General features: G+C 34.8%; 1 protein-coding gene across 8 annotated transcripts in view; it reads left to right on the top strand.

Annotated features, from left to right (window-relative positions):
- The window catches only part of GPBP1 (GC-rich promoter binding protein 1), a 71,987-nt gene extending 63,073 nt beyond the window's left edge, over positions 1-8,914 (top strand). For all 8 annotated transcript variants that reach the window (XM_026018934.2, XM_026018925.2, XM_072749963.1 and 5 more), the window contains 2 exons: positions 2,395-2,497; positions 7,964-8,914. In XM_026018934.2, the coding sequence (XP_025874719.1) occupies positions 2,395-2,497; positions 7,964-8,122 (262 nt within the window). In that variant the 3' untranslated portion in view covers positions 8,123-8,914. The remainder of the gene's footprint in view (positions 1-2,394; positions 2,498-7,963) is intronic.
- Positions 8,915-12,138: the final 3,224 nt, after the last annotated feature.

A 12,138-nucleotide genomic window follows, 5' to 3' on the forward strand; every position in this document is an offset into this window, starting at 1 on the left:
AGTAAATGTGCTACTACTTTGGAAGAATTTTAACTTAAATTTCTTAGTTTGAGTTTTTTTCTGCTTGGTGTATAGTATATGTTTAGAAGTATTCCACAGAAACACATTAATACATATTTTGAGGTAACAAAGTTAATGGCTTCTTTCAGATTTTGGGTTTTATTTCTCTGAAAATGGTGGAGTGATACTTCTTTTCCATGGCTTCAAATTTCCATAAACTTTATGTGCATATTAAGTATTTACATTGGTTGAATTTAACAAATCAGGTGTCAGTGATAAAGTTCTCAGGGATAACAATTCTTAGTTCGTATGTGTAAACTAAAGTACAAAATGAAAAATATGAAACATATACAAAAAACACGTTATTATTAGTTTTCTTGTCAAGTTTCAACATTTCATCACGATAGTGAGGATAGTTTGAATGTTAAGGGTGGGGGGTAGGTAAGCATCAAATGAGTGCCAGAGAAATTCAAGGGAGTTTGGGATAGATCTCATGGCTTGAGTACCAGTCAGAAAGAGTAATTCAGAGCTAAATTAAATCTTTAAAGATGAGACAATAATAGGACAGGAAGGGGATGTGAAAGGATATTTAGGGTTGAATACATACTTAAGGGGCAGCGAGTGAAGTATCTTGAAGGAGTGTGTAGTCCTTACTGGAATTAGAGATAACATTGAAAAGGCAGGGCCTTTGAGATCTTTGCAAACTCCTTGATTGCTTCAGATGAAGAATTAGCTCAGGGAAGTGAAGGAATTTGCCTTTGGCTTATATACCTGTTTGTGATAGAATAGGAATTGGGACCCAAGTACTCTGCTTCTAAATCTATACTTTTTCTAATGTAAGAAATTTGAATTTGTGGTCATGAAGTTAAGGAGTTTGTTCTTTAGGAATTGGGAAGCCATTAGAAACACTTAGCAGAGGCTAGTTATTGTGAAAGTATAAGATGTAAGGGTGATAGTCAAAGTGTAAGATGTAATTGGTGTAATAGTTTTAGGGAATGAGGAGAAACACTAATGAAAAAGGAAAGGCGTAGATCACTGTCACAGTATATTCCTAAGTGTAGGGCAAAACATTTGTTTTGAAAGCTCTTCCAGAAACAGTTAATAGTTACACCTTCTGAAGGGAAGGGGGAAGGTGAGATTGGACATTTATACTAACTTCGAAAGAGAAGACTAGAATTCTGTTTGCTTCTTTGCCATCAAGTAAGCAAGTTATTTTACCTGATCTTGATTCTTTATATGTAAAATATGGGTGTTACGTTAAATCAGTGCTCAGTCAGATTCTCTGAGCACTGATACTGAGATTATTTGAAAAGGTACAAGACCCTTGTGGCTGGTTCAAGTTGAGAGATGAGTTAGGTATAAGTAGAGTAATAAAATATTAAAAAACCAACACAGACCAATACAGTACATGTGGCTATGTAAGAAACTTTGAAATAGTTGAGTCAGATGCATCAGCTGTGGCTGGTTTTCATATTTGCCTGACTGGAGAAAAGTCATTGGCTCCCTGTTATTTATTTTTTTAAGCTCACTGTGCCTTAGATGGAGGTATTCTTTTTAAAAATTGGAAGGAGGGCAGCCCCAGTGGCACAGTGGTTTAGCGCAACCTGCAGCCAGGGGTGTGAACCTGGGGACCCGGGATCAAGACCCACATCAGGCTCCTTGTATGGAGCCTGCTTCTCCCTCTGCCTGTGTCTCTGCCTCTCTCTGTGTATCTCTATGAATAAATAAATAAAATCTTTAAAAAATAATAAATAAAAATTGGAAGGAAAAGAGAATAACCATATTAATTATTTTACTTACTTAGATCTCTTCATCAGAATAGCTTTTAAAAAAAGTGGTCTGCTACTGTAGAACATAGTGCCCCTTTCACATTGAAATATATGTTGAGGTTGATGATTGGCATGTACGTAAGAGGTGATACCAACAAATAAATACACTACAAAATGCAAGGTAGGGGTAAGATAGCTCAACCATTTCTTTCCAAAGTAAAAAAAACTTAATGAGTAGCTAAGAATATGATAGATTGTGGTGATATTAAAAAAAAAAAGAAGAAGAAATACTGCTTTTACTTTCTGTATAAGAATTTAGCAGTTTTTGTTTTATTTTTAAGTTTCTTGGCTAGAGACCCTTTTCTAAATTTCCAGCCTAGAGAACCTCTGAGGACAAAGTTAAAACAGTCGCGCACAGTTCATTCTGATCTTCCTAACAGTTTATTGGGCTTTAATTTTACCTGTTCATTTTAAAAAAGATTGAAAGCGTATAGTAAGAAAGTTCTTTTTTATGTGTTTTGAGGACTTTATAATGGATCTGGATGGTGTTTTCTTACAGTGTAAAAGGAATTATTCTACTTGGGTGAAGCTATAAATTAACCTATTTTCCTGACTCCCTTTTCAGATTGTTAAAGGAGATGGGCTGGCAAGAAGACAGTGAGAATGATGAAACATGTGCTCCCTTAACTGAGGATGAAATGAGAGAATTCCAAGTTATTAGTGAACAGGTGAGAAGACCTGGATCATAAAAATTCACTTTAAATTGCCTTTCCTTAATCAGAATGACATTCTATACTAAGCATTTTTTAAGAGAAGAGAGATTTTATACCTTTCTATTTAGGAGTTTATTAGACATCACAGTTTAGGTCAGAATTGAATTTGTTTTAAATTGCATTTGTCTACATTGCTTAGGAATTAGTATAAAATGTCAATGATCTGTCATGTTCCAGCCTTTTTTTTTTTTTTAATAGTATGGGGATAAGTAAAAAGCACCACTGTCTTCACCTTTTATCCCTTTCCTTGCATAAGAATATTTTGTGTTCTGAATCCTCTTGTTTTTTGTCTCCATAGTTTCTTTTTTGAAAGAGTGTTAGGAAATGTTTGATAGAATTGCTGAAATAAAAAAAATTTTAAATGTGAAAAAAAATGAAATTGCTAGGTCATATGGTCGTGTTTAACTTTTTGAGGAACCACCATACTGTTTTTCCACAGTAGCTATACCATTTTACATTCCCATCAATTGTGCTCAGGAATTGATTGATTGAGAATAGCTATCCTAATGGTTGCTAAGTAGGTATTTGATTATGGTTTTGATTTGCTCTTCAGTATTAGTTAATTAAATAGGTGTTGAGCATTTTTCTTGAACTTGCCATTTTATATCCTCTTTGGAGAAAGTTTATTCAAGTACTTGGCCCATTTTTTAATCAGGTGTTGAATTGTAGTACTTCTCTATATATTGTGGATCTTAACTCCTACATGATTTACAGTATTTTCTCACATTTGGTAGGTTGCCTTTTTACTCTTTTGATTGTATTCTTTGATGCATAAAAGCTTTAAGTTTTGGATCCAACTTAACTATTTTTTTCCTTAGTTCCTACTCCTATTATTGTCCTATTCCAGAAATCATTGCCAAACTTCAATGTCGTGAAGCTTTTGCCCTATGTTTTCTTCTCTGTTCTCTAGTTTTGGTTCTTAGGTTTAAGTGTTTGATCCATTTTGAATTAATTTTTGTTTGTGTTGCAAGGACTTACCTTCATTTTTTTTGGGTTATATCTCTGAAAACTTTGTCAAAAATAATTTGAATATGAAGTTGCTCCTCGAAGAACACAGGTTTCAATTGCATGAGTCTACTTAGATACAGATTTTTTTTTTTTTTTGGCGATACTCTACATATATTTTTCTCTTATGATTACCTTAACATTTTCTTTCTTTCTTTTTTTTTTTTTTTACCCTTATTGTAAGAATACTGTATAGCATACAATCTTTTTGTTATCTATAGGGCTTCCTAGTTAACAGTAGACTCTCAGTAGTTAAGTTTTGGAGGAGTCAGAAGTAATACATGGATTTTCTACTGCACTGGGTGGGAGAGGGCAGGTTGGTGCCCTTAATCCTTGGGTTGTTCAAGGATCAACCATATATATAAGGGTTTATTTTGGTTTTCTAATCCATTGGTCTTTTCTGTTTGTTTTTTTGTTTTTTAAACCAGTACCACATTGTCTTGATGACTGTAACTCTGAAAGAAGTTTAGAAATCAGGAAGCATGGAACTTCCAACTTACTTGTTTTTAAAGATTATTTTGGCGGTTTGGAATGAGAATTCGAATTGAATATGAATTTCAGGATGGGCTTTTCTATTTCTGCAGCAGATAGCTTTGGGATTTTGATAGGGGTTATACATTTTTAATCTAGATTAAATATAGATTATAGGTTGCATTTTAATCTGTAGATTGCTTTGCATGTAACATTCTCATCCTAGTAAAAAGTCTTTAATCTAGGAGTGTGGACTCTTTTACATTTATTGGTGCTTTGAAAATTTTTTCAGCAATGATTTATAGTTTGCATTGAAGGAATTTTTGGCCTCTTTTGGTTAGGTTATTTCTTATAGTGTGCATATTTACCATATTCTCAGTTTTCATGTGGAATCTTTAGGGTGTTCTACATATATGGTCATGTCATCTGTGAACAGATTATTTTACTTCTTTTCCAATTTCGTATTGCCTTCCCAGTTTAAAGTTTTTATTCAGAAGTTATTTTTTTAAATATCTGTTTATTCATGAGAGACAGGGAGAGGCAGAGACAGGCAGAGGGAGAAGCAGGCTTCTCACAGGTAGCCCGATGTGGGACTCGATCCAGGGACTCCAGGATCCCGTCCTGGGCCAAATGCAGGCACTAAACTGCTGAGCCACCCAGGTGTCCCTTGAAAAGTTCCTAGTTATTTTTCATAACAGGATTGTAAAGCTGATAGGTAATAGTTATAAGGATTTATTGTACTGTATATTTTACATAAAAACATTGACTTTATGTTTACAGTTGGATGAGTTTTGACAGATGACAGATGCATTATGCCCCTTAGCATCCAGTTCTTTTACTTTCAGGTCCAGTCCCTGGCAGACATTTATTTGTTTTCTGTCATCATAATTTGCCTCTGGAATGTTTTAGTAATTGAACCAAGCACTGTATAGTCTTAGATTTGGCTGCTTTCATGCTTTTGAAACTCACCCATGTTTGGTGAGTAATAGTCCTCCATTTTATGGATTTACCAGTTTGTGAATCTGTTTAAACAATTCGTTCTGAATGTGGAGAAAGCCGTCGAAAGAAAGCCACCAGGTACAATTACCATAAGGTAGTAGTTCCAAGGAACAAAATACTGTCCGATCAAGATAGTTGGCTTTCAACTTTGTGATAACTGGGGCAGGTAGATAAAATCCTACTGAGTAATATAAAAATTTTGTGCATTCTATATGTTGGAAAGCAGTGGTATGTAAGTATAATGTCGAATTTTTTCTAAACTAATGATAAGGACATTGATATGTTCATATTAATGGTGACATATCATTTGGCATAGACACCTGAAAATTATTAGGGCTTGAGATTTATATATGTATATATAAATATATATATTTTATATATATATAAAATAATATTTATATTTTATCTGATAACAGAAGAATCTGATTTCAAACTCCCTTTTTAAAATTTCACCCAAGATACTATGGACTTTTACATAAATGAGCCCCTGTCATAGAGTGACATTTTAAGCGGGTAGATGGATTCCCATATAAAGCAGAATGTGATGGTTTTAATAATACTTAAGATGAAGGCAGGAGAGAGAGCCAGTGTGCTGGGTATTTGTTTTAAGGGGTGTGAAACCATTGTTTGTACGTAAGTACAGGTGTAGTCTAAAGTGTACGTTGGAAGACCAAAAATCAGGATGATTAGTTGGGAATATATTGTAATAATCAGAGGAAGGATAAATGAGGGCCTAAAGTAGAGAAATGGTAGTAAAAAATAGTCTTGATGAAACTAAAATCTGAAATAGAATCAGCAGGATTTTGAAATTTTTCAACCTATGTGCTGATAATTGTATCATAACAAAAGAGGAATACAGGAGGAGGTGGTTCTTAGGAGGCTTTTAAAAAACTTAATAATAAGTTAGATGTTTGTGGGGACAGTGCAGACATTTAGAGGAAACAGAGAAAAGATTGTTTTTTTTTTTTTTTTTTTTTCTTTTCAAAAGATCTTACTTATGGGACGCCTGGGTGGCTCAGTGGTTAAGCCTCTGCTTTTGGCTCAGGGCATAACCCTAGAGTCCCGGGATCAGGTCCCACATCAGGCTCCCTGCATGGAACCTGCTTCTCCCTCTGCCTATCTGTGCCTCTGTCTCTGTGTCTCATGAATATATAAATAAAATCTTTAAAAAAAAAAATACAAGATCTTATTTATTAGTGCACACGAGTGGGAGAGGGCCAAGCAGATTCCTTGCTGAGTGCAGACCCCTACATGGAACTCCATCCCCAGGACCTCTGAGATTATGACCCGAGCCCGAGTCAGATTCTTAACTGACTGAGCCACTCAGGCATTCCTCTCCCCCCTTTTTAAAATCAAAGTTTTTCAGCTGATTTCTTTCCACAGCTTTGTGGCATTGATGATAACGATTTGAAAAGCAAGGGTAGAACTTTGGAGGATGGTAAAGGTGTACCTTTAAAAAAGGACCAAGGTGTATCTGTAATCATCACAGTGGCTGAGAACATCAGAGGATACATATGTGGGCCATGGTTTTTCTCAGTAAAGCTAATATGAGGTCATTTGTTCAAAGTGAGGGGGAGGTTAGCTTAAACTTAGTATTTAGGTAGAAAGAAAATCTGTGGAAAATAGAGAAATAGGACAAAAAGAAATTGAGGGCTAAGACTTATTTCTTGTTAAGATCTGTAACAAAGTAAACTGTGATTTAAGTGGCTCTTTTCCTTTGTATCCTAACCTAATGCTCAGGATTTAACGATTTAAAAAAAAAAAAAAACCTTTCTAAAATGTGAAACTTCTAGACAGATCCAAGTAATATTATATTGTTGAATTTGGTCTTACAGAAGGTCGTATTTAGAGATTTGGTATAAATTACAGTCTCATGTTTCATAAATGTAATTCAAAAGACAAGTGTTGTTAGAGAGTGTATGTTACCATTATTAATTTATCTTAATTTTGTGTCTTTAAATAATTGTTTCTAATTTGGATCAGTCATACCCCCTTCCCCTATTTGTGATCTTTGGACCCTGTTCTTCTTTATTTTACCATACTAACCCCTTTCGTTCTGATCTCTCATTTTCAAAAATAGAAGGACCCCCCCCCCCCCCCCCCCGTGTTGGAATCTCTGTGGTTAAGCCTTTAAGGGGCTCTATTTGATTTTGTTATTTTGTGTACCTTACTTGAATACTTACCTTCTGGAATAGTTTGTATTCTACTTATTCTGCAAAGTGGGAATAAAGCAGTTTCCGGAGTGTGTTATAATAGCCCAGTTTGGTCAGAATAATAAAATAACAGCCAAAGCTTAATGGCTGGTGATTATATTCTGGTTAGCATCTGAAGGTGTTTAGTATTTAGTGCAACTTTCAATTAAGGAGATGAAAATTTGGATAGGATTATTTAGTATCTTTTTTTTTTTAATTTTTTATTTATTTATGATAGTCACAGAGAGAGAGAGAGAGGGGCAGAGACACAGGCAGAGGGAGAAGGCAGGCTCCATGCACCGGGAGCCTGATGTGGGATTCGATCCGGGGTCTCCAGGATCGCGCCCTGGGCCAAAGGCCAGCGCCAAACCGCTGCACCACCCAGGGATCCCGATTATTTAGTATCTTAACAAGTGATACGGTTACGTCCACACCTACCCTGTCTTGATTGACAACCTGCTCTTTCCATTACAGTAGTAATACACATTAATTTTATTCACTTTTTGCTTTGGTTGTTGTTAATTATAGTTTTCTAAAAGGTAAGGATTTATTCCTAGGAAATAATTTGTTAGAACTGTTGGATCAATTACCTGTATTTAGTTTTCTGGAAATGATATCATCTGAAATTTTCAGTGTAGAATATAATTTTATTAATGTATTCATGGTTACATTGAATTACTATAGTATTCTTAATTTATAAGTAACCCCTGGAGGATAGGTTATGTATTTAATTTATTTATTTTTGATCTTTTAGTTACAGAAGAATGGTCTGAGGAAAAATGGTATTTTGAAAAATGGCCTGATCTGTGACTTCAAGTTTGGACCCTGGAAAAACAGCACTTTCAAACCCACTATTGAGAATGATGACACAGAGACAAGTAGCAGTGACACATCAGATGATGACGATGTGTGAAGGATTTCCTAACAGCTTTAGAAATTTTAGTGTGATACATCTCTCATACAGTTTGGGGTGAATTGTAAAAATGAAGAACTATAATTTATGTAGTAAAATACCCCATTAGAAGATGATTTTTTTGAGGGACTTCACTATGAAGAAAACCAAGAATGTTGTGTTGGGCTGTGTTGAACATTATTTCTTTGTAAATGAATGTTGTAGAAATGAGGACTTTGGTTGATCCAACATTGACTTTCTTCATCACTGCAGCATTTCTCTGACTAGCAATGTGACGATGTAACAAATGAGATTTTCTCATTTAATAATAAAAAATTGTGTAATGTTTTGCAAAGCTTCTGTCTTAAAATGTCCAGGTCTTAAGAAAAAAGGCAGCTTACACTGTTTTGCTTGCAGAGTCATATCTTTTTCGTACAATGGAAATCCTCAAGTCCACTTTGTGCCCCCCTGCCCCCAAAAGGACAATGTAGCATGTTGGCTAAAACTGGAGCAAAGTGCACTAAAACATTAATTTCCTGAACTCAAGTGTTGTACTAGTCACCTTTAAAACATAAATTGCTCTTTAGCCATTTGTTCGGTTAACGTTACAGGAAAGACTTGACACACTTTCTTCCAAATTTTAAGAGGTGATTTTCAAGAACTTTATTTGGGTATGTTGTCAGACCAGGACTTTCAGAGTTGATGGAAGAGTCTTGTGGGAAAACTTATTTTGATAAATTATTACACATGCAGAAAAACTGATCACACTGACTGGATCTGTCCACACATGGAAAATAAACTGGATTTTCAGAATATTGTTGTTCTCTCTAGTGTTCAAGGTTTTGGTCTCTAAACACAATGTGCTTCATTTACTTATTAAAACAAAGTTATACCTTCTTTATTAAAGATAGTGATTAGTTTAGAAAAAAGTTATGGAAAATAGCCTTTTATTATCAAATGTTTATTAAATCAATGAATGTTAAACAGTCACTTTATTTTCATTTGCATATCTTTAAAATCATTTCTATTTCATTGACTGGAAGAGTAATTTGGCTCTGTACATTTGTATTTCAGTTTTTCTAGTTTTGTTTTCCTGCATTTGCTTATAGCTTCTCTCATCCCATTTCTATCCATGTTTAAATATATGCTGATTGTAAAGAGTATAATCTCAGAGCAAAATGTAGGTTTTAGGTTAGATTAAGCTAATCCACATTTTTTTGTTTGTTTTAAATTGTATTTTCTCAGAACGTTGCAGTGTTTTTGCTATTTCTACCTCAGGATCCTGCTCAAACTCCCAGCTTTTCAAGAGAAGCCAGATTTTTTGTTCACACTGAGACTGGTGGTGATAGGGAAATTGAAAAACAACAAAAGCACACTTTTACCCCCACAAAACTCAGAGGATGAGTTAGAGTGGTAACAAAGTATTAAATACATCTTAAAGTTATCTTTTAAATAGAGTCTTACTACATAATATGCCACACTGCAATCTAGTCACCTAGAGTTAGTGTAGTGCATACATCCACAGGTGAACCTAAAGTATGCTTTGACAAAGCTCTGTCGGTATCAGATACTGAATGTATTGGGGACTCTCAGATTGCACTGTTTAGTTAACAGATTAATGAAATCTATCAGATAGAAAATATATTCGCTAACATAAACTAGAAGGGACTTGAAATGTGGTTTACATTAAAATCTACCTGTTTCCACTGAACAGCTTTCAGAAAAAGATTTCTTAAGAAAAATTTTAAGTATCTTTTCTGCTTTATAATTCAGATAATTTTTTTTGGCCTTAAGTCTCATCTGTCAGCAGTTAAGTAATGTTTATTGTGCATTCATGCGTTAATATGGAATGTGTTTAGTAGTTTACCTTTTATAAGCATGGTAGGGTACAATGAGGTGGTTATTCTACTTAAGTGATAGCATCAACAAGTTTGGTTACTGACTGGGAGAATCCATAGAAATGTATTTCAATAGAACCGTTAAAGCTTAGCAAAATGACTAATGGGTAGCTGGTAAAGACTTGGACCATATGGGTTGAAAGGGAGCTCATAAAGTACAGAAACGAGTTAAATTGCACATCTAGTGTATATTTGTTGAACTCAGAAATAGGCCATGGGTGTCTTAAAAAAAAATAGTACTTTGGACTGCTTCATACTCAGCTTCTCTGCAGCAGGTTGTTTTTTACAAACCACTTTATTAAAGTGTAAATTGATAAAAAACCACATTTAAAGCATATAATTTGTTAAGTTTTGACTTCTGTGAAACCATCACTGCAATCAAGGTAGTGAACAGTATCTGTCACTCCCAGACATTTTTTGGTGTCCCTCCTTTGTAATCCTTCCCTCTTATTACTACCTCCCTCCTCAGCACCCCTCCCCTTTTGGTATGAAATGTAATTAATGAGCAAAAATCTTATGGTAATGGGTTTAAAATAACATTTCAAAAATTGTATCTTATTTGCTTTATATTAAGATAAGGATTAGAATTATATTTCCATAAATCTATTTCTATTAAAGTTGAAATAAATGTAGAAGTGTTAACCTAAAAATAATCAGATTGATTTGATAACATTAGATTTATATTAACTCTTAAAAATTCAATGTCTTCAAGGGCCTGGTTCCTATAAACACACACCTTAAGTTCAGTTTACTAGTATTTATTATGTATTGTTGTTAGAATATGGTTATGCAAACATATTTTGGACTTACTAGGGATGTCTCATAAATGACTTTTGACCCTCCCTCCCAATTCGTTAACCTGAGATCACATTCTACTTGGATGCTCCATAATCTCCTACTCATGACTTTATAAAAGATGTTTTATTAAATAGTGCTTTTATTAGAATGTAAGTATCTGGATTTAGAAAAGGCACACCCTTTTGAAATTTTCCAAGTGAGATTTTAATTTTTATTTTGGGTTACATGATAAATTTAGGAATATATTCCTAGGGCTTTTAAGTAATAGGATATCACTGATTGAGAGCTGGGTATTATGTCTTTGTCTTTTGAACAGTTCATGTTTCTGGAGGTTATAGTGGCCACCTGGTAATGGTGGGGAGAGTGGGCAGGGTATTTCAAACACTAGAAAAACCCCCAGAGCCTTCCCAAGTATTGCAAAGAAGCTTTGCTTATTCTATTGTGCTAGTTAATGTTATTTCTTTGCCTAAGGGCAGCATGCTAGAACTATAGACAGTTTTGGTGCTCCAACAAAAGTAGTGGTTGTATAGAATATGGGCACTTTGGGACACGGACCTGAAAAATTGCAGAGCTTGGAAATGTGTAATTCAGTATTACTTTTTTGTAACTGAGTTTTTCTTGTTTACCTAAGAGACCTAAATTGTGCAGTTAATCCCTTGATGATTGTTTAATTTATCCTGTAAGTTTACTCCACTTACTTTTAGGTAGTATTTGTTTTGTGGAAACTTAATGTGGCACAATGATTGAGGTTTATAGTGTGTTAAATCATGAGACGTTTGGGAAGAACACTTTTCATGTACAATGCAACAGGGTCCTTACTCTTTGTATGCATAAGAGTCGTGGTTCCCAAACTTGTCTGCACATTGGTTTCACTGGAAAGCTTCAAAAAAAAAATGGTGATTTGAGAACTGGTTTTGCCTTTTATGAGCTATGACTTTTTTTTTTTTTTTAAGATTTTATTTATTCATAGAGACAGAGAGAGAGGGGCAGAGACACAGAGGGAGAAGCTGACTCCATACAGGAAGCCTGACCTGACGTGGGACTCAATCCAGGCTCTCCAGGATCACACCCCAGGCTGCAGGTGGTGGTAAACCGCTGCGCCACTGGGGCTGCCCATGAGCTGTGACTTTAATCCAGATACTTAATGCTTCTAGATGTTCATATCCTAAAGAGTTACTGTGAGAATGAAAATCATGAAGAGTGCACAGTAGCTGCTGCATAAATTTGAGTTTTTTTTTTTTTTTCTGCTTAACACCATGTTCTTCAACAGAAAGCTCTAAGGAGCATGTAGTGTGTTTTTAAAATTACATGTTAGAGAAAGCAGGTTGATCCTATTCCAAA

This window comes from Vulpes vulpes, chromosome 2, assembly GCF_048418805.1.
Source record: "Vulpes vulpes isolate BD-2025 chromosome 2, VulVul3, whole genome shotgun sequence".
Classification (NCBI taxonomy): Eukaryota; Metazoa; Chordata; class Mammalia; order Carnivora; family Canidae; genus Vulpes; species Vulpes vulpes.